Genomic DNA, 21046 nt, shown 5'->3' on the forward strand with positions numbered 1-21046 from the left:
TGGGGTCACAGGATCCCAGCAACATAAATGTCCAATTGACTCTGAAAGGAGTCCAAAGTAGGTGCTTGCACCACCTCTGGTGGCAGTCTGTTCCAGGCCTTGGGGGCTCGGACTGTAAAAAAGTTCTTCCTTATGTCCAGCCTGAAACGGTTTTGGAGAAGTTTATAACTGTTTGACCTTGTCATCCCATGGGGTGCTATGGTGAACAGGTGTTCCCCCAGATCCTAATGTTACACCCATTATATACTTATAGGCAGCCACCAGGTCCCCCAAGCCTGCACTTCTCCAGGCTGAAGAGTCCTGTAGCTCTCAGCGTCTCATCATAAGGCCTGTTCTCCTGCCCTCTAATCATGCACATGGCTCTCCTCTGGTCTCTGCACTGTTTCCAGCTCAGTTCTGGTCCATGGCATCTTATTAGCTACGAGTCCACTTCCATGCTCCATTTGAGCCCCCCATTACAAAAAGGATATGGACAAGTTGGAAAGAGTCCAGCGGAGGGCAGTGAAAATGGTTCGAGGGCTGGGGCACAGGACTTGTGAGGACAGGCTGCTGGGCTGAATTAGTCTGCAGAAAAGAAGACCAAGAAGGGTTTTGATAGCAATTTGATAGCAGCTTTCAACTCTCTGTAGGGGGGTTGCAAGGAGGATGGAGCTGGACTGTTCTCAGTGGGGGCAGATGACAGGACAAGAAGCAATGGGCTCAAGTTGAAGCAACTGGGGGGTTTAGATTGGATATTAGGAAAAATCTTTCTCACATGGAGGGTAGTAAAGCACTGGAACAGGTTACTCAGAGTGGTGGTGGAGTCTCCATCCTTGGAGGTATTTAAGACCCAGGTAGACAAAGCCTTGGCCGGGATGATGCAGTTGGGGCTGGTCCTGCTTGGAGCAGGGGTTGGACTAGATGTGACCTCCTGAGGTCCCTTCCAGCCCTCATTGTCCATGTTGTAAAAGGTGTGTTTTGAGTCCCTGTAAACCAGCTGTACATTAATAGATACAACCAAGAGCTTAAAAGGAACACAGTGACCCATGATACATCCTTCTGGAGCTGCTTTGTGAGCCTTCCTCCCTCGTGTCATCTCTACAGCCACCATTGGTAGAGGACATGAAGATCCAGTAGGATTTGGCATGCAGGAACCACTCCATCCTGACAGACATCCCCCCCAACTCGGACTATTTACCCTGAGTCCTTGTGACTCATGCCCTTGACCTTTGCTAGCATAAAGAAAAATCAAAATACATGGTTTCCTGAATGGCCTTTTGGGGCACAGCTCAAAACATGTCAGGTAGAGAGCTTTGCAGTGTCCTCAGAACATGACAAGAGTTTGTAGGGGAGCAGGGACTGAAAACCATAAATTTGAGTCAGCCGGAAGGTTTGCCACATTGGCCACTGCGCTGTTTTGCTTGGAATGGGGACTCTGCAAAGCCGAGAAAAGGAATTCAGAAGATTTGTTTGGATCTTTTCCGCTCACCAAATGACGTTTGTGAATGCCCTGTGGTTTGACTTCAGTTTAACCCACTGCTTCCTCACAAACCCTCCCAACGAGACAAAACTTTTCTGAACAAACTAAGCTGAAACTTTTTTTCTGAGATTTACAATAGGCTGAAACACTGAAAAGTTTTCCTTAAATCCTTCTTTTTCCCCATTTTCCAGAAAAGCCAGGTACTTGCAGCATCCTGCCCGCAGGGGCAGGGAGATGACACATGCTGCCTGCCATTCGCCAGACTGGCTGAGGTTTGCTCCCGGGAGGAGGTGATTCATGCTTCCTTCTCAGGTCCCTGCTACAAGTTACATATATTATGCAATCACAGTTCCCTCTATGCAATAACTTTTTAATGTCATGCACACAGTGGCATACAGACAGGAGGCAGTAGGAGGCCATGGCCCCTGGGTGCCGGCCAACTCTATACAGTTAGTGCTTGAAAATGTGTCACAAATCTAGTGCTGGTTTTTATCCAGCTTTCATTTGAACATGTAGCAGGGCCCTGATTTGGTCACTGCTGCATGAACTGGCCACCCATTGCAGTTGGTGTCCCCATGATGACTAGGTGAATGACCACTGCTTATTTGTTGCCCCCAGGATACACCCCCTAAATAGTTGCAAAGGCAGCAGCTGCCTTTGGGCCATGGCAGGTGAGGCTGGTTTTGAAGCAGCACCCCTGTGCCCTGAGGTCTGGGCTGGTTTTCTAGTCAGTGACTCTCCTTCCATTTAGGTCCGAAGAAGTTCCACGAGGAGCAACGTGTCCCACTGCGGGAGGCTGGACCACCTGGAGATCAGGAGCCTCCTCATGTGCTACCTCTATGTCGTTAAGATGATTTCTGAAGGTTAGTGCCTTGTGTGCTCCCAGGTAGCTCCTTCCCCTCTGCTGCTACCATGACATAGTGGCCATCAGGGTGAGGGGTGGGCAGCAAAATGGTAGCAACGGAGGCTTGTCTGCAAAGGTGTTCATCTGTGGAGAACTTTGCACTGGTCCCAGAGGTACAAGACTCATCCTCAACAGTTTCGTGTTGCTTCCAGATACCCTCTTAACCTACTGGAACAAAATATCCCCACAAGAGCTGGTCAATGTCCTCGTACTTCTGGAGTAAGTATCTGGTGCTCAGGGCTGTGTTTCCCATTGCATGTCGTAGATCGTGTCATGCAGTACAAGGGGTGAAGTGAAAGCAGAGTCTCGCCTGCACGCGGCCATGTTCTGCAGCAGATGGGGTCTTGCATCCTGTGTGTGATGGGCCAGAAAGGGTGGGAGCGCAGTGCCTGGCTAGCAAGGGGCAGTGCTGCCACGAGTCCAGTGAGGCTGGGTTGGCAAGCTGCACTCTGCAGAGAGCTCCAGGACCAAAGATAGGGCTGGCGGTATCACCGCTGCTTTGCTTGCCATTGTGTCTGACTGGGCAGAGGGGTGAGGAGAGAGGAGGGCATCACACAAAGAGGGTGGTGGGGCCAATGCCTGAGAGCACCAAGTGCCAGGCCAGGTGCCCCAACCTGTTTGCATGGGCCAGTGGGACTACACACAGGTAACTACTCTGTGCCCTTGCTGATGCGGATCCCTTTTGTCTCTCTAGAGCCTGTTTATTTCACTTCAGATACACGGGGAAGAGAAACATTGCCAGGTACCATGTTCCTGTCAGCTCGTGCGGCTGTGCCCCGGGTTAGCTCTGTCAGGCTGAAACAGGAAGGGGAGCTCACACCCAGCTGGGGTGGGGCTGCGGTCAGGAAGCCCTGTTTACCCAGGCCAAGGCAGGAAGGTGAAGGCAGAGGTGCTGTTTGTTTTAGCGGGGAAAGAGGAAGTTGTGCTCCTTTGAGCACAACTCCTCCAGCCGGGCAGAAAGCAGCATCAGCCCTTGTTGGTCCCACTCCATCTCCTGGCTGTCTTGGTGCCGACACCGTCAGCTCTGAATGAACATTTGTGCCGTGTTCCCAAGTCGAGAGAAGTCACAGCCCGCACCAGTGGGCATTGTGAGTCCCCCACAAATGCAGTGGGGGAAGCCACACAGACGCTGCTCAGCATGGCACAGCAGGCACCTCCAGACCATCATGCACTTTTCTCTTGAGGATGCCATGACTTCCCAGCTCTGGTGTGGATCCTAGCTGGGGCACTGGGTGAGAGCATGATGAGTAAAGCAAAATAGGGCTATCCCCAGGCCCACTGCCCCTTGCCCCCCCACCCCGTACTCTCCAGTGCTGCTTGTGAGCTCCAGCAGCCAGCGTCTGGGCTGAACTGACAGCCTGGGGAGACCCCGAGTGCCTGGGCTCCAGCTCTCTGCCTCAGAGGAGGCTGCTCACAGCTGATGCTAAGTCATCCATTGGGTCTTGCAGCTGGTCTCCGGTGCCCTCCAAGCAGAGCTGCATTGGCAGGACTCACTTTGCAGGAGGTAGACAGGAGAGCTGGGGCCTGTCTCTGCCTCGCAGCAGTATTCAGCCCACACCGACAGGCCACCTGTCCTCTCCTTCCAGGGTTCATGATGCCTGGCTACTGAAGCATGCTGGTGCTGACAGAAAATCCCAGACGATGCCAGCCTTGCGCAGCCGTGCAGGGATAATACAGGCCCGTCTCCAGCACCTTGGCAACTTGGAGAGCTCATTCACCCTCAATCACAGTACGTGCGGAGGATGACTGGGGTGAGACAGGTCTGAGCCCACGCAGCTGTGGTGTGGGGTGCTCCTTATTGCTCGAGGCAAGCTGACGAGGGAGGAGGTGTAATTCCATAGGGTTTATTAAATACCAGCCCAGGTGGCATTTCTTTCTGCCTGCCTCAACATCCGCTTCCTAGTTGTTGATGGGGACAGGCAGTGCTGCGTGAGCGAGCAGGTCGGACAGCAGCACTTTGTCATGGGTGACACTCAGCCGTCCAGCCAGCACTGGCCCCAAATCGGACTGAACAACAGGGCATATACAGGTCCTCTTCCCAGAGGTAGTTTTCACCCCTCTCTGTGTGTGAGTCTGCCCTGTGCTACCTCCAGAGTCTGGCTCGGAGAGGCAGCGCGTCAGTCCGTGACTTAAGGCAGGTGGGAGGGAAGTAGCAGGCCTCATTCATTGCTTGGTAGATCCTCAACCCTTCCACTTTGCTTCCAGATGCCAGCACCTCGGAAGCAGATGTTATGCACCAGGCGCTCCTGGAAGGCAACGTTGCCACGGAAGTTTGTCTCACTGTCCTGGACACCATTTCGTTTTTCACCCAAAGTTTCAAGGTGAGCACTGGGAACTGTGGAAAGCAGCTTCTTGCCCCAACTCTCCCCCCCCCCATACACACACATACACACACACATACAAACACACTGTGTTTTTGATTATATTCAAATTGATTTCCTAAAGAAATAGACCGTCCAAAGAATGGAAAGGGAAATGACTAATGGGTTGCTCTGTTTCACAAGGGCCCCATGCTCTGTGAGTCAGCGGTAGAAATCATGCACTGTTAGAGCCTTGCACAATCAGACGATAGTATGTTCATGTCATTCATTAAGGAACGTGCTGCCATAAAAGAATGAGGCATAGAGAAGAGGGGAGGGAAAAGGAGAAGAAGCCGGGGCTGGGCACATGTTGACAGTTCCAAAAAGTTTTACATAACTGTTTCTAGAAACAGGGCCTGAAGTTGTTTGAACTCTTTGACCTCAGTGGTGATAAGCTGTTCTTCTGTTGGCAGCTCACTTGAACAGGACAACCACTTCCAAGCGAAGTGGTGCTGGCTCCTACCCTGGGGTCTTTAAGACAAGGCTAGACAATCACCTTTCTGGGGTCATTTGACCCCAGTACTCTTTTCTGCCATGGCAGGGGGTCGGACTTGATGATCTGCTCAGGTCCCTTCCGACCCGACCAACTATGAAACTATATGGCCATTTTCATATGGGCACCTGCCTCTGTTTCCATCTTTGTCGAATCATTCTGCTAACCTTTTTCAAGAGGCCGTAAGAGCCAGAGTCCTTGCTGTAGAGTTTGGTCCAGCTTAGCAAACAGCTACCTGGAGAGATCTCTGTAAACTCAGCAGAAGTATTTGTGCAAGCACAAGAACGGGACTTTTTGATATAGGCAGGCGAGGTTCTTTGGGTAGAAGTGATATCTTTTATCATAACAACTAAATAGGTGGAAAAAAGTTATTTGCAAGCTTTCAGGCACAAACCCCTTCTTCCTTCAGGAACTGGGGACTTTTTGATGGCCTTTCAGTGATCTGCAGTGTAATGCATGATAGCAGGAGTGCCTCTCTTCTCAGGCACTGTGCCTGAGAGAAAGCAAGCAAATTGCATTTGCAATGTGTTGGCTCTCAGAGAGATTGCACAAGATGTAGACTGTGTCCTTGAGGTTTGTTGGGGCGGTCGCAAAGAAAAGGGATCTGGCACAGGCTTTGGAGTGGCCCAGGAGACAGGCAGCTCTGGAAAGAGGCGGACACCAAAGTGCGTCTCTTTAACAACTTCAAGAACACAGCTGATGTGCAGATGCTGGGAGAGGCTCACTTCCCTGCCATTTGTAAAGCTCAACACATTCCCTCTGTTTAATGTACAAGCTCATAAAAAAAATGCTGCCTGAGTCTCAGGCTTTACTGTTCTTATTGGCAAAGGATTTGTTCAGCACCAGGGGTATCAAACCAAAGCCACCCACAAGATAGTTTATGTTCTGGGTAATTGGTCAAATTAAAGAATATTGAATCCACTGATCACCCACTGACATGGGGGCAGATCCTTAGCAGATGTTGGCTGACAGGGCTTCACAGAGCTGCACTCATCTGCTCCAGCTGACAACAATTTTGTCTCCAATGTAAACTTGTATCTGACTTTTGGATGCTATTGCTTACAGCAGGTTTACAAAGAGAATGAGAAAAATGGGATAATATAAAGGTCAGAGTGATAATCAGCTTTAAAAGACAAATAGTGTGAAGGAATGGGTGAGAGTTACAGCAGAGAAGTGACTCTTTATTTAGAATGTGAACACAATAAAATCCTTGCATCTTCTGTAGAAAGTAATCCCTAACTAATTCTAGCCTTGCACTGGTATTTTCAGTTATTTGTTATTAATTTGTCAGCGTGAGACTGTTGTTTATCTGGTGTTAGCAACATTGCAGTCTGTAGAGATGATTGTGGCTTGAGCCTTATCAGTTGAGTATTTCTGCAAAATTGGTTTCCTTGTTCTCCAGGCCCAGCTCTTAAACAACGATGGCCACAACCCACTCATGAAAAAGGTGTTTGATGTTCACTTGGCCTTTCTCAAGAATGGACAGTCAGAAGCAGCCCTTAAGCACGTGTTTGCCTCCCTGAGAGCTTTCATTAGCAAGGTAGGTGGCAGCCCTTGAAAAGTCCAGCTCAAGTTCATATGGGCAGGGGGGAAGTGTGCACTGCAGCCTTCGCAGACCTGCTGCTCTGTGGTGCTAGAAGCCAGCTCCACAAAACAGACTCAGAAACTTTAACCACACTGGTCAGCGAAGCACTAACACCCCATGGAGTCCAGGTTACAAAGGTGGGGAGTGTCTTATTGCCAGGGAGAGACGGTTTTGACTCTTATTTCATTTGTATCAGTATACATCATTATGCTGGAGATCAGTATCCATTGCAACAAAGACCTGATCTGCCATAAAGCTTTTCCTTAAAACAAGCAGGCTGAAAGTGAGTTGGATGCCAGAGTAGGGCTGCCCCCAGCCCCATGTTGCATCTCTGGGAGGCAACACCATCCCGGCTTAATTCTGCCGCCTTTTCAGAACTCAAGCCACTCCTTTTCACCCAGAAGCGGCTTCTCTAGCACCCAGATAGGCAAGAAGTGGCAGCACGAATTCTCAGTGGATCATATCTGAACATCATTGGCTGCCCTTGACTTTGCCAACATGGCAACAGTTTGAAGTTGGGCAGTGTTGATTTCAGGAAGACATCTGATGCTTATCTCACTAACCCTGAGGACAGTCGAAGCAGCCACATAGCATCCAGGAGCTAGCAAGTCTGGATGACTGATGCTCTTGGCCATTTGTAGACGACACTTTAAAGAGGGTTTAATGCCTTTTGCATTGCTTTAATGGTGTTGCTGTTTGCATGAGTTTGCAAATTCAGTGGCATATTGCGCATTAATTCCAGCCACTATAGCACATTTGGCGGTGTAAAGTGCCTTAAATGACTTTGGGATGCTGCAAATGACTTTGAGGTGCTGCAAAGTAAAACACCTCCAAGGAGTTTTAGTTTCCTACCCTACAGCCATGGAGGGAAGCACTGGGCTCCGCGCGGCTCAGGGGGTTTGCGGGCAGACCATGCAGGCAGCCCAGCAGTAGCCGTGGAAAGCAGGCTGCACAGAAGGAAAGACAAAAAAAAAAGTGGCGAGCCCTATCTTTTATTCCCTTGGAGCTGCCTGCTTGCCTGAGCTGCACAGGGGCCCGATGCTTCCCTCCGCAACTGCGCTGCCCCCCGGGACTGCCTAAGGTGGATGCCTGTGGGCAGGTGCCGCCTGGGGGGGTGAGGGCGCCGCTGCCATAGAGGGAAGCACCAGCCCCCCCCTAAGCTCAGGAACCACTCTGCCCGCCAGCAGCTCGCTGTCCCCTCACCACCACTGGAGAAGCAGGTGAGGATCAGGCTTCGCCATGAGTGTACATGACATGGAGGTTTACTTTGCCCTAAATTAAAGTGGTGTTTTTAAAAAAACACCGCTTCAATTTAGGGCAAAGTAAACCCCTGTATCATGTAGAAACAGCCTTGGATCCCTTCTCAATGTCCAACATTTCTCTCCCGCCTCAGAAATGTTCTTGATCAGTTGAACACGCACGCTGCCAAGCTGCATAGTTACAGTAGACTCCAAAGGAGACCTACCCCTTCAAGTCAGCTGAATGCAATGGTGGTTACAGTACTAATTCATGCAGCCTGCAACTCCAGCAAATTAAACACGGTGCGTGATTTTGGGACTGCTAAGAGCTTTTCGACTTGCAGAGGAGATTTTGCAGGATTAATTGAACAAAGGTGGATATTAAGGAAGTGGAGACTGGAATCACTTCTTCGGTGGCACTGACTACTTTCTTCTCCCCTTCAAAAAAAGATTCAACTAGTCTAGGCCATGCACATTTTAATACATGAAAACTAAGAGTGACTGTTAAAATGCAGCAAGGTGTCACAGAGGCACTGGACTGAATTCCAGCTTGTCCTTCATGAACATGTGGGAAGCCCCAAGGTGTCTCTGCCTTTCCCACCCTTGACACACTCGCTTGTGGCTGCTGCAGCTTTACATACATGTTTTTGCTTTTAAGTGAGACTGCAGTTTCGCCTGTCAGCATCCAAAAGAATTTGTGGTTTTATATCTGTCACAGCATCAGGAACTTTCTCATGTAGCCTGGTGCTGCAGATATTTCCAAATACACGGCCTAATCTGCACCCCTGCTGTGCTGTATCTCACAGCTAGCATCCAAGAGCCAAGCCCTGAAGAAATCCCCGGGGTTTAGTTTGATGTGCGTGGAACCCATCCACAAAATGGCCTGGCCAAAGGTTCTGCTGGCATCAGAGAGAGCAACTTCTTGACTTCAGTGAAGTTGTGCCTATGCCTTGAGCTTGGCCTTGTTATTGTGTCCAAACATTTGAGCAATTGATTTAAGTTTGCTTCTTGCATTTCCCCTGTGACATGCTCCCTTCTGTAATAACAAGATATGGGCCCTGCAGATGGTATCTACGAGGAAATGTTTTCTCTACCAAGCCTCTGTAACCACACGGGTCCCAAACTTCCTTGTGTTACCTACTCAGAATGTAAAAGTGCACTTTTAACTCTGCAGAGGGCCTTTCAAATGGTTGGGACAGTTGTCTCGCTCCCAGCTGCGATTGCAGGCCTGGTTTTCTCTGCGTACAGTCTGGAAGTTACACCACATGGGTTTTTATTCCTGGTCTGCTTCCAGTGACTTTGAGCCAGCTAAGGTGGATAGTACCAAACAACCTCATTTATATCCAACCCTTTTGCAAGCCATTCCCCACTTCTGACCACCCGGACAGCAGGAACTGTGTTTTTCACTTGCTAATACAGAAAATTAACTAACCCCCTTATAGTAAATACCCCTCCCTTTTTAATGCACTTTCCTCCTGGCTCCACAGAGGCTGGTTAGGAGGCACTGAAGTTATAGCTCCAAAACCAGTGGAATGTGCCCTGCACCATTTCCAATACCCCTCCTTTAAACTGGGAGTTAATGGCTCTGATGCCAGAGGCAGTGCAGTATCACCACAGGCCCCAGGGTATTGCAGAGCTAGGAGCCCACACTGAACCTCCAACATGTGCCAGACCAGCTGAGCTTAGAAAGAATTGCCAGATGCAAACTGGGATCAAGCCATGTTCCCCGTTCAAGAAGGGAAGTGGTGGCTCTGTTTCTTTGTTCTCTATCCCACTTGTATAAACAAGCTGTGTTGCCACCATGCCAAATGACTCTTATCAGAAGTCTGCTGAAAGGCAGGCTTGTGGAAACACATTATTTTACACATTAAATACCCCCTTTCTCTTTTTGTCCTCTACCAGTCACCTGTTCCTGTTGAGTGGTACGGTCTCTGTTGGAAGGAGGATGCTTGAACTGTTCTTGACCTCCTAAATTTTTGCTGCCTCACAGTGATACTGGGTTGTTTGCTGTGTACACACTTATGTATATAAATGTATTGCTGTGTACATACTTAATTTGCTCTGCTGTGTACACAGTTAACTCCTTGTTGTGATGCTGGCATATATTTTCTCCCCAAATGTTTGTCCTGAACTGGTTGACTGACCAGTGGACATGGGGCTGAACGTAAAACCCTCTCGTAAGGGTATAGAGTTTAACTAGTCTGCCGTAGATCATTGCACCGTGCTGTCCGCTGACTACGAAATGATACGTGGCATTTCTGTGATGGCCTCTCCTCAGACAGATGATCCCCATCCTGTTCTCTGATGCTGCTGATGTTGCATTTGCTGCAGAGATAAAGTCCCTGTGAACATGAGGAGATTTGCTTAGGGATCATGAAAAGACATTTGCACAGAGCACTGCAATGCAGCTCCCGTAGCCTGTGAGGTCAGGCTGGCCAGGGTGTCCACTGTTGGAAATACTCTGGCTTATGGTAGCTCAGTGGACAATGATCTGAGCACTTGCACCTCCAACATGTCACTATGCCTGCGCTGTCTGAGTGTATGTCACCTCCCATGGCCGCATGGAAAGGACCCTCTCCTACAGCCCTTAATGTCGTTTATGAGTTCTGCGTTCCAGCTCCTTGCACAGCTCCTTGTCTGGATGCCCCCCAGCTGTCAGCTGGGAGACAGCTGTAGTCCATCCATGCATTTTCCTCCTCTGCTGCCCACCCATCAGACACAGTGGGTGTCTGGGAAGGCAGGTCCTAGTCTCAGTGTCAGTTGCCTTCCTCCTTTCACCCAACCTGGTTGAGATATTTCAATCTGTAGGACCCAGCACCCCTCACTTCTTTCTGTAGAATGGCCATGCAGGTTTGTGGTGGGATAGAAGCAGTCGATCATTTAAATAGGGGTGGCCAGCCAGTGGCATGAGTGCCACAAGTGGCCTGGGCAGACTCTGTGTGTGTGGCATTCAACAGATCAGAGAGGGGACAGGTGGCAGTAGGAAGTAGAAGGCAGAGCAGCAGATCTGGCAGGAAGAGCAGAAAGCAAAGCAGCAGATCAGGCAGGGAGCAGATGATGGAGCAGCAGATGAGACAGAGGAAGGGGATTGGGGTGCCACTCGGAGAAGGTGTGGGGATAATTCGTGGCACACCTGCCAAAAGAGGTTGGTTCCCCACTGATTTAAAAGAAAATAGCCCCTCAAGCTCATGCCTGCAAGTGCTGATGGGAGTAAAGCTGTCAGGATAGCCCCTGTGCAGGCACGAGCGCCAGTGTGACTCCTGCGCGCGGTTCACGGGTGCAAGTTCTAACAGCCGCCTGCTTCTCGTGCAGTTCCCCTCGGCGTTCTTCAAGGGCCGGGTGAACATGTGTGCCGCCTTCTGCTACGAGGTGCTGAAGTGCTGCACGTCCAAGCTGACCTCCACACGCCACGAGGCCTCAGCGCTGCTCTACCTCCTCATGCGCAACAACTTCGAGTTCACCAAGAGGAAAACGTTCCTGAGAACGCACCTGCAGGTCAGTGCGAGGGGGCTGGGACCCCTGCATGTGTGTGTAACATAGTTTTCCGCTCCACCATGGTCCATGATGCCAGGTTGAGGGGGTGTCAGCTTGTAGCAGCTTAGTAATGCCCTATATTGAAGGAAGTCGGACAATGATAGAAAGCAAGGCTTGAAGGGACTGAAGATCATCTTGTCCACCCCATTCCAAGCCTTTGCACGTAGGAATTTGACCTTTTTTTAATCTGATTTTGACCTCTGAATCTGTATTTTTCCGTACTTTGAATTTGACCTTTTCCTGGTCAAAAATCCCACTGACTCTTTGACCGCAGTGAGAGTTTTATCTAAGTCATAGCTCCCAGATTCAGCTCAGGGCCCTTGCAGGTAAAGAAATGTTTGTCATCCAGTAGTCATAGGCAATGGCTTTTGAGCACAGGCAACGCCCGTCTTGTGGTCCAGGTAGCGGAAGAGAGTGAGCATGATGGTGACATGGGGAAAGTCCTGCCTGCTGGAGTGAGGGAGGGATTATTCTGGGGTTGCTTCTGGTCTTTTTTGTCTCGTGTTTTCTAAACAGTGTTGAAAGGCCCCTGGAGAAGCAGCAATGTGCCTTTTTATTTTCATGCTGTAAAAAATCTTAAATAAAAGGAAAACAGGATGTCTGAAGCCTCCAGCTCCAGGACTTCTAATCCAATCCAGTCCAGTCCTATCCTGGCCTTGTGCGCATGCTGTTCTGCACTGCCATTCACTGCCACATGGCAGGGGTGTCAAATATACCAGCCATGGACTGAGTATGGTCTGCAGGGTGGGTTATCCAGCCTGCCATCTTTTCCTGGGGCATCTCATCTCAGCTGCACTCTGGGTTTTGTCGGTGTCCTGGCCGTGGTGGCAGGGTTTCTCTGGCAGTCCCAACAGCACAGTAGGGGTTGTGGGGACCCAGAATGGAGAGCAGGGGCAGGTACCCCTATTGCTGGGGGTCACGACCCATTAGCCTTTTGTTGCTGTGGGGGTAAGTGTCAGTACATCCCTGGGTGACAGGGCTGAGCTGCCATGCTGGAGGGGGTGCAACACCTGGCAGCTGCTGCACTGACATCTCCCCCCTGCAGCAGCTAGTGCCTATTGCAGGATGCCAGCCCAAGGCACCAACCAGTTATGCTTCTGGTCTCCACTTCTGCAACTAGAGGCCCAGCTCTTTCCTGTGCTCTGGCCATGGTTCTCGCTATGACAGACAGAGCAGAGGCAAGAGCCAGGCCTTTGGCAGCAATGCAGAGGGAATCTGTTATAGCAGAAATAGGCATAGCCACAGGCACCACGAAGCAGGGAATGTTGCTGCTGATCTGATGAGTTTCTCACTGCAGACATATAGTGTCATCACCACCATGAGATTACACCGTTCAGCAGTGGTAGCAATTAAACAATTTGCACCATATGAATGACCTGATCCTCTTATTCATCTCTTAACCAGCAGTGATTGCAAAGCCCACATGACACAGCCTACTTCAGTAACACCTCGGCTTTCTCCAACAGATAATAATTGCAGTGAGCCAGTTAATAGCAGATGTGGCATTAAGTGGTGGATCCAGTTTTCAGGAGTCCCTATTTATTATTAACAACTTTGCAAGCAGCGACAGGCCAATGAAGGTAAGCATGATTGATTATAACAAGTGACGAAGTGTGCTGAGCTGTGGCTGCCAGCAGCCATCCGACTCCTGTGTAGGGGGAATGCTCTACCATTCCAGCGCTGGTGAGGGAGAGGGAAGAAAAGCAGAAGCTCAGGTTACTTTTAACTGACACGTCTTTAGGCAGTGGAATCAAAGAGCTTTCCAAGAACTTCCAGCACCCAGAGGGAAGTGAGAACCTGGTGGCTGTACTTGTGCCAGGCGTGAGAAGTACAGAAAAGAAGAGCTAAGTCCTCCCCGTGAAGGGGAAGTGATGGCTGTGGTCCCCTTTCTTTTGCCGTCTATTTTTATTTAACCTCGTCACATGTTCAATCAGAGTCACAGGGCATCAGTACATGGTGCTTCCAGCCTGAACCCCTTCTCTGCACGGCAGCTGCCAGACAAGGAATGCGAAAGGCTGGGAAATGTTTTCTGGCCTCAAAGTCATGCTGCACTCTAAATAGGTGTGGGGAGCCCCAGCCTGTGTTACAGCAAAACGGACATAGGACAGACAAGGGCCCAGAGCCCTTTTCTGCATCTGCCGGTCACTGAGCTGCTGGTTGGGAGCTGACAGCGTTGGATGGATTGGAGTCACTGAGCAGAGAAGGGAACTTGTCATCTGCTGCTTCTTTCACTTACTGTTTTTGCTTGAGCTAAAGTCCTCTGCGCGCTTCTGGTGCTGCATACAAGCTGAGTGCCAAGGGTTTGGAACAGGCTCCCCCCAGAAGTGCTACAGTCACCCACCCTGAACATTTTCAAAAAATGTCTTGATGCCCATCTTCCTGGGATCATTTGATCCCAGTAGTCTTTCCTACCCAGGTGCAGCAGTGCTGGGCCCGATGATCTGTAAGGTCCCTTCCAGCCCCTAACAACTCTGAAACTATGAAATACAGAGGAGCCCCACTGCAAGGAAAGCCAGTCAGTCAGAGGTTGACTCAAGGGGGAGGGCCAGCATGGCAGCACTTGCTCATGTTGGATAGCAGTTGTACATAGAATCACAGAAAATGAGGGTTGAAGGGAGCTCAGGAGGTCACATCCAGTCCAACCCCTGCTCCAAGCAGGACCAGCCCCAACTACATCATCCCGGTCATGTCTAGCCAGGTCTTCAAACCTCCAACGACGGAGACTCCGCCACCTCTCTGGGTAACCTGTTCCAATGCTTCCCCGCCCTCCTAGTGAGAGTTTTTCCTAATATCCAACCTCAACTTCCCTTGCTGCAGCCTGAGCCCATTGCTCCTTGTCCTGTCATCTGCTCTCACTGAGAACAGTCCAGCTCCATCCTCTTTGTAGCCCTCCTGCAGGGAGCTGAAGGCTGCTATTAAATCCCCTCTCAATCTTCTCTTCTCTAAACTAAATCAGCCCAGTTCCCTTAGCCTCTCTTCACAAGTCATGTTCCCCAGCCCCCAAACCATTTTTATTGCCCTCCACTGGACTCTTCAGCTTATTCACATCCACACCCTGTCATCCCCAGGACAGCAGGGCACTGTAGGGCTCCAGTCAGGAGCAGCCCCATCGGATGGGTAAGCCAATTACATGAATGATTGCTTGTCAGCTGAAGTACGGTCTGCAGACTGGGGATCTGCACTGAAATGCATTGAATCCATATCAAAACACAAGGCACATTTCTATCAGCAAGGGGCCAGGAGATACAAAACAAGCATTCAGTAGTATGTCCTCTGTCTTGCATTTGCAAATCACTTCGCACTGTACAGGCTCCTTGCTAAATAATTAAATAAATCTTGACTCAGTCGAAGGGAGAACTTCCATCTTTCTCTGGCCAAACACGGAACATCTTTGTGTCTGTGTTTGCTTCTAATCAGATTTGTTTTGTGTCAGGCAACTGCTTTTCCCTCAGAAGTCAAAGACTTAACAAAAAGGATCCGGACAGTGCTTATGGCAACGGCCCAAATGAAAGAACATGAAAAAGACCCAGAAATGCTGATTGACCTGCAGTACAGCCTCGCCAAGTCCTATGCAAGTACCCCGGAGCTCAGGAAAACGTGGCTGGACAGCATGGCTAAGATCCATGTCAAAAATGGAGACTTTTCAGAGGTATTTGCCTTAATTGGAAACACACGGTATGAAAGGGAAGAGTCATTTGGATGATTTCTAAATGGCTGCTTTGTTGTACTTTGCAGGCTGCCATGTGCTACGTTCATGTAGCCGCCCTCGTCGCTGAGTTTCTTCTTAGAAAAAGTAAGTGCCTTCCATCCAGAGGAACTAAAAGAAGGGAATGCTACCAATGTGGGGTTTTTTTCATTTGTCTTTGGATTTACTGATTATCAGAATTGTACAAAGATACCCTTTGCTTGCTTTGGTAACCACTGTGGTTAGGTTCTAAAATAAGCTCCTAAAATAACGAACTAAAGAGTAAAAGGGGCAAGGGTAGTGGGAGATGAAAATCCCCACAGACACTGGGGAGTTGCTGAAGATAGCAGAAGTCAGTCAATAGCTTTTAAAGATGGAGGGCTCTGTTCAAACAGAGACTCTTCCTGGAAGGGGACTGCAAACCCAGAAGCTTGTCCCTGTCCCTCCAAGCTATAGAGTTGGTACAATAAAAATCCTTGCCTCTCATATTTTTCCTGGACCATCCTGGATATATCACCCCAGAACTACCACAAACCCTTCTGGACACCTGCACTGGCATTTCAACATGTTTCACTGGTCATATAAAGAACAGGAGTGTCTCTGTGGGGACACTCTCCCCCCAAAACTCTGATTAGGCAACAAATACTATTATCTCAAATTGCAAGTAACATGTTCTTTTCAAGGAAAGATAAGAAAGGGAGCACAGTCCAAAGGCAGAGAAAAGGCAATAGGCTTCATAGATAAAGAACCACTAGAGCAAAGGTCTGGTTTAATTCAAAATAGGAAATCAGGAGCACAGCAATAACACTGTGTATACAGAAAGTGGATTTCCTTTTAAGTAACTCATTCTTATATAGCTAATGAATCACACTGCACCTCCATTACCCTCAGACCTTCATTCACAGGATGTCATTGAAACACTGAGCTTCAGTGTTTCTGAGTCTAGCTGATCCCCAGAAACAAGGACTTTGACTTTTTAAATACTTTATTCAGGGGTTCAGGGATACAACAATGGTGGCCGCTTGCAAAGTGAAAGCACAACCAACTTACTACCAACCCAAAAACGAGATCGGACAAGTCTCTTTGTCCTCGGATCCAGAAACCAAATTGGGCAAGGGAGTTCGTTTTCCATCCCCAGAAACAAGAAAGAAGGGAGCAGAGAGAGGGTGATGCATAAGAGGACTCTGGGTGACATTCACACTCACCCACACAGCACATCTGTCACTGGTGGAGGACAGCCAGGGCAGAATTGCCTGCAATTGCCTGTATCCAAGAATGAGGAAATAAAAGCTTAGGAATGGTAGGGCCCATCCCCGGTGTTAGCATATGAAAGGATCCACAAAAACATCCCCTCTGTCTGCTCTTGTGCAGCAGCCCCCAAAACATCCCAGTAACTGCAGGATATCAGGTGTATTAAGCACTACAGCATGCTGCAAGGGAAAAACAGGGAGGCTGCTGGTGCCTGGGCCCCTGCAGTGATGGGGAATGTGCTGGGTTAAAGCATGCTCAGTGGATCCTAGGAACAGGATGCTACAGAGGAAGGCAAAATGGCCTAATGTATCTGTGTCCACCCACCCTGCAGGGAAATCCTTGACCCTAGTCCAGGAAGTGCTGACCCCAAGCATGGGGGTGGGACCCTCTAACCAGATCCCCAAGTGATTTCTAGCTGGTGGTCAGAGCCCTAGCACACCCCAGCCCAACTCTTGCGTCTAGCTGCCGCCAGCCCCCCAGGCTTCCAATAAAATATCCACATCCCAGGAGCCAAACAAAACATCCACGTTTCTCCTGGCCTCACACAAGTCCTGAAACGTAGGGTCACCCGGCGCTTCCCCACCCTGAGATGGATGATCTTGGATACTTGAATTGGCTTATTTCATGGCCCTCTCCTTCCATGCTCTCCCTTCCCTGAACTTGTCAAACTCCATGAAGCAGCTTTGGTCTCCGTCCCTGGGACTTTGCTCAGACGGCAGCTCCTGACCCTCACTTCCCCCATCTTGAGGACCCAACTTCTCCTTTTCAGGCTGAATTTGCTTGTGGGCCATTTGATCCAGTGCCAGGACTGTTCTGTACCTGAAATAGCTCCTTCCCCTCCCTGAGGTTTGCCTCGAAAGTGAGAAGTGGCTCTTCTGCCTCTCAGGATGTTTGCTGAATATTCGCTGTCCTGGACCTATGCATGCTTAGGGCATGTATCCTGTCCTCCCCTTGCTCACCATCAGTCTGCTGCGGCCACCTCGGTTACTTCTTGCTGACTAAGTCACAGGCCAAAAACCGTGCTGTGCCAGGGAGTGGTTGTCAAGGAGGGATGTGTTTTCACATCCCTTTGTAGTAGAGGAAATTGAGGTTGTTTAGCTGCTGAAGAAGGAAGCTAGCAAGACGACTGAGCACATCATCAAGTGAAACAGGCCAAGAATGAACAAGCTAGCCCTGCTCTGTCTGAGGGGAAGGCCAGTGTGATGCACGGGACATGGTTTGCTTCCATCGCATGGACGAACAGGCCAGCTGGCCCTACTGCTGGAAAGATCCAGGCTGTTGGGTTGAGCTTGACTATCAGAGGCATTCAGCATGACAAGATCTCTTAAGTAGCAAGGCCAACTCCTGGGGTATGTCAGTACCTGAGGGAATAGCCAAAATCCCCTCCTACATGATTTACAGCTGTACAGAGGTCAGCTGAAGTCCATGTTCCTCCTGTGAATGCAATGGATCTCTCCTTTGTGGATATGAAGGCACACAAACTTGGAGACCTTTCTTGTCTCTCTTACTTTCTGGTTCACTCTTGTCACAAAGGACTTTTGCTTTTATGATCCATATGAGGCCTGCTCCTAGGAGCCCCAGCTAGATCAGAGCCCCACCATGCTTGTCATTCCATGAGTGCGGAGAGTCTGTCCCTGAAAGAGCTGTGGGTCCAAAGGACAAGACATTGGCAGGGATGGCAGAGGCAAAGTGACTTGCCCCAGGTCATGTAGCAGAGCTGTGGCAGAGCTGGGAAAAGAACTCAGGTGTCCTGACACTCGTGCAAGCACTAGGATGTGCTGCTTACAGGCCAGGGCCTTAAGCCACGAACACAGCATGCTAGGACGTGAGCTGTGTATGGATACTTCAGGGGAGCTTCTCTCTTCATGCCTAACTGCTGTGTTCGGTGGAAATCTGTACTCCAAGGCAAGGCAGGGATTAATGTAGTCTGGGCTACATATGTGATTGTTTAGTCATATTAATTCCAACCCATTTTTCTTCTGTAGAACTCTTCCCTAGCGGCTGCTCGGCTTTCAAGAAAATCACTCCCAATATTGATGAGGAGGGAGCAATGAAAGAAGACGCTGGCATGATGGACGTTCACTACAGCGAGGTGAGATTCCAGGAAGGAGGAGTGGGTTAGAAACATGGTTTATTCGACACCATGCCAGCAACCTGTAGCCCCATAGTTCTTGTGTATTGGTGCCTGCAGCAGAGGCTGTTCTACAGCAGCTGACCAGCAAAGGAAATCTGGCATTTCAGGGTTTCTGTGCACACATGACAGCAGCTGGAACACGCGGGCTGGATTCCCCAGGGACCTGCTGACAGTTCTGAAGCTAACAGAGCTCGGTCACCAGCTCTTCTTGCTGGACTGGGTAACTGCCAATGCCAGAGATGGAATCTCCCTCAGAAGATGCAGTCCTGCTCCACAAAGGCAGGAGGCAGCTCAGACCCCCTTCCCCTCCCATCTTAAAGCTGCCTACCCCTGGAACACAGAGACCGAAAGCCACTGCAGGATGCCAGGGAAGGATTTCCCTGGTGTAATGAAATCTGAGGAGGAGGCAGAGTGCCAAGAGCTGTTTCTGCATGCACTTTCCATGTAGTTAGGGGAAGGAGCTGGGGTCTGGAGTCCCCTGTACAGTGCACATGGGCTGCACTGGTCTCTGATGGGGCTGCTCCATCCTGCAATGGGGCTGGACCAGGAGGATGGCTGAAGCAAACCCAAAGGCAGGTGAGGGGCATGGAGGCTGACACACCCTCTCATGAAGGCTTAGGTTTAGACAGGGAACAGACACCCTCCCTGGGACTGCCCAGCGTAGCACCCTTCACCTCCACCTTAAAGGTGTCTATCAATAACCAACCTGTGCTGGTTGGTCCTCTGATGACATACGTGTACATCTAAAGATGTGGGTTTTTCTCTTTGAACTTGAAATACTCTTGGAAAGGCCCAGGCTTCCTGGAGTTTGAAGCCTGCAGACTTCTGGCCACCTGCTCTCGTGCTCTGGTTTTTTCCAGGCAGCTGAAGCCTTCTGGCATTTTGAGCTGTGCTTCCCCTAAAGGGAGACCGATGGATTACCAACAGTGCCCATCTTGTGTTTCATTCAGGAAGTCCTGCTGGAGCTGCTGGAGCAATGTGTAGACGGCCTGTGGAAGGCGGAGCGCTATGAGACCATTTCAGAAATTTCCAAGCTGATCATCCCAATTTACGAAAAGCGGCGGGAGTTTGAGGTAGATGTTCTGAGCTGGGGGGCTTGTTAATTGGCATTAACGAGGACTCTCCAGGCTGCCCAGCAAAGAAAAGAGGGGTTTTGATTAGGGCATGACAGATTGATGGAACTGAGTTTGGCCTGTGTAGACAGGGTATAATTGGTGTATATTAAAACTGCCTTGAAACAGCTGTGACCCCAAAGTCACTGAAGCTAAATGGTACCCCAGGTAATTTTTTTCAAAACCAAATTTTTAGATTAAAACTGTTTTTTTCCCCCACCAGTTTCAGTGTAATATTTTGGTATCTCTACTCAGGAGGGCTTGGTCCGGCCTATGCCCCGGCTGCAGCTACTAGAAATATTGCTAGACTGAAGCCTCCACCCAGCTAAATATGTAGGTGCATCCCTTGCTGTGAGCACAGATGCCCCTCTGGAAACGAATGAGGCAGCCTGTGCTCAACGTTCAGCCTGGGCTTGAGTTTGAAAATTTCAAGCCTGACTGGGCTTTATGAGTAGCATTTAGGCACCTACATCCAAGCAGAGACTCATAAAATCCTGCCTAACTGTTCGGGCACCTGAGAAGCCAGAAGCACCAAGCAAAGTTACTTAAATGGCTGTAGTCCTGCTGCATGTGCCCATTGCTGCCCTTGTTTTGGCTGAGTTGGGTGCTCTGAGTGGGATTCACAAGCAGGCTGTCCCTGCCTTCATGTCCTTCAAGAGGCCTGACCTTGTAGGCATGCCATGATGCTCCCTCACTCAACCAGGGAGCACCAGGGTTGGCATGAAGCACAGCCTGCACAGCCACTTTGCTTCAGAACAAGGGGGTTCAGAAACGGGGCATTTCATCTAGGTCTCCCCCTACTCCACTGCTCAGGCTATTAAGGCAGTGTCCTTACTAGGATGAGTGAGAAGGAAAGAGTAAGCCAGTCCTCTGTCTTGAAAAGAAGGTGGACAGCCAGCCAGGAGGGGTTCGATGCTGGGAATCCCAGTCTCCCCCAGAGACCTCACTCAGGGAGGCAGCAAAATACCTGTGTCTTGGAAAGAGGCAGGCTTTTGGGTCCACTCTTCTCTTCGGCATTTCCTACCGGCTGGTTTAGGGCTGCCCCCCATCCTCATCCCATTCCTAGGCACCTAATGTGGGTTCCACATCTGGAGCTGGAGGCCGAAACATAAGGCATAGTAGTATGGGTACTACGCTCGTAGTATGGGTAACAAGCAGAAGGAACTCACCCTCCTGCTGGCTGACACCAGCCTAGACATAGTGGGGATTACGGAAACATGGTGGGACTCAACGCATGATTGGGCGGTGAATGTCAAGGGCTATAGGCTGTACAGGAGGGACAGGATAGGAA

At 49.8% G+C, this 21046-nt stretch overlaps 1 protein-coding gene across 1 annotated transcript in view; it reads left to right on the forward strand.

Annotated features, from left to right (window-relative positions):
• The window catches only part of DOCK11 (dedicator of cytokinesis 11), a gene marked incomplete at its 5' end in the record, with an annotated part of 83051 nt that overhangs the window by 43708 nt on the left and 18297 nt on the right, over positions 1 to 21046 (forward strand). Inside the window, 12 exons of the mRNA XM_019536165.1 lie at positions 2211 to 2322; positions 2516 to 2582; positions 3058 to 3105; positions 3950 to 4092; positions 4569 to 4684; positions 6619 to 6756; positions 11352 to 11534; positions 13040 to 13153; positions 15007 to 15222; positions 15309 to 15366; positions 18495 to 18601; positions 19594 to 19716. Coding sequence (XP_019391710.1) covers positions 2211 to 2322; positions 2516 to 2582; positions 3058 to 3105; positions 3950 to 4092; positions 4569 to 4684; positions 6619 to 6756; positions 11352 to 11534; positions 13040 to 13153; positions 15007 to 15222; positions 15309 to 15366; positions 18495 to 18601; positions 19594 to 19716 — 1425 coding nt within the window. The remainder of the gene's footprint in view (positions 1 to 2210; positions 2323 to 2515; positions 2583 to 3057; positions 3106 to 3949; positions 4093 to 4568; positions 4685 to 6618; positions 6757 to 11351; positions 11535 to 13039; positions 13154 to 15006; positions 15223 to 15308; positions 15367 to 18494; positions 18602 to 19593; positions 19717 to 21046) is intronic.

Source organism: Crocodylus porosus, unplaced genomic scaffold, assembly GCF_001723895.1.
Source record: "Crocodylus porosus isolate Cpor-Errol unplaced genomic scaffold, CroPor_comp1, whole genome shotgun sequence".
Taxonomy (NCBI): Eukaryota; Metazoa; Chordata; order Crocodylia; family Crocodylidae; genus Crocodylus; species Crocodylus porosus.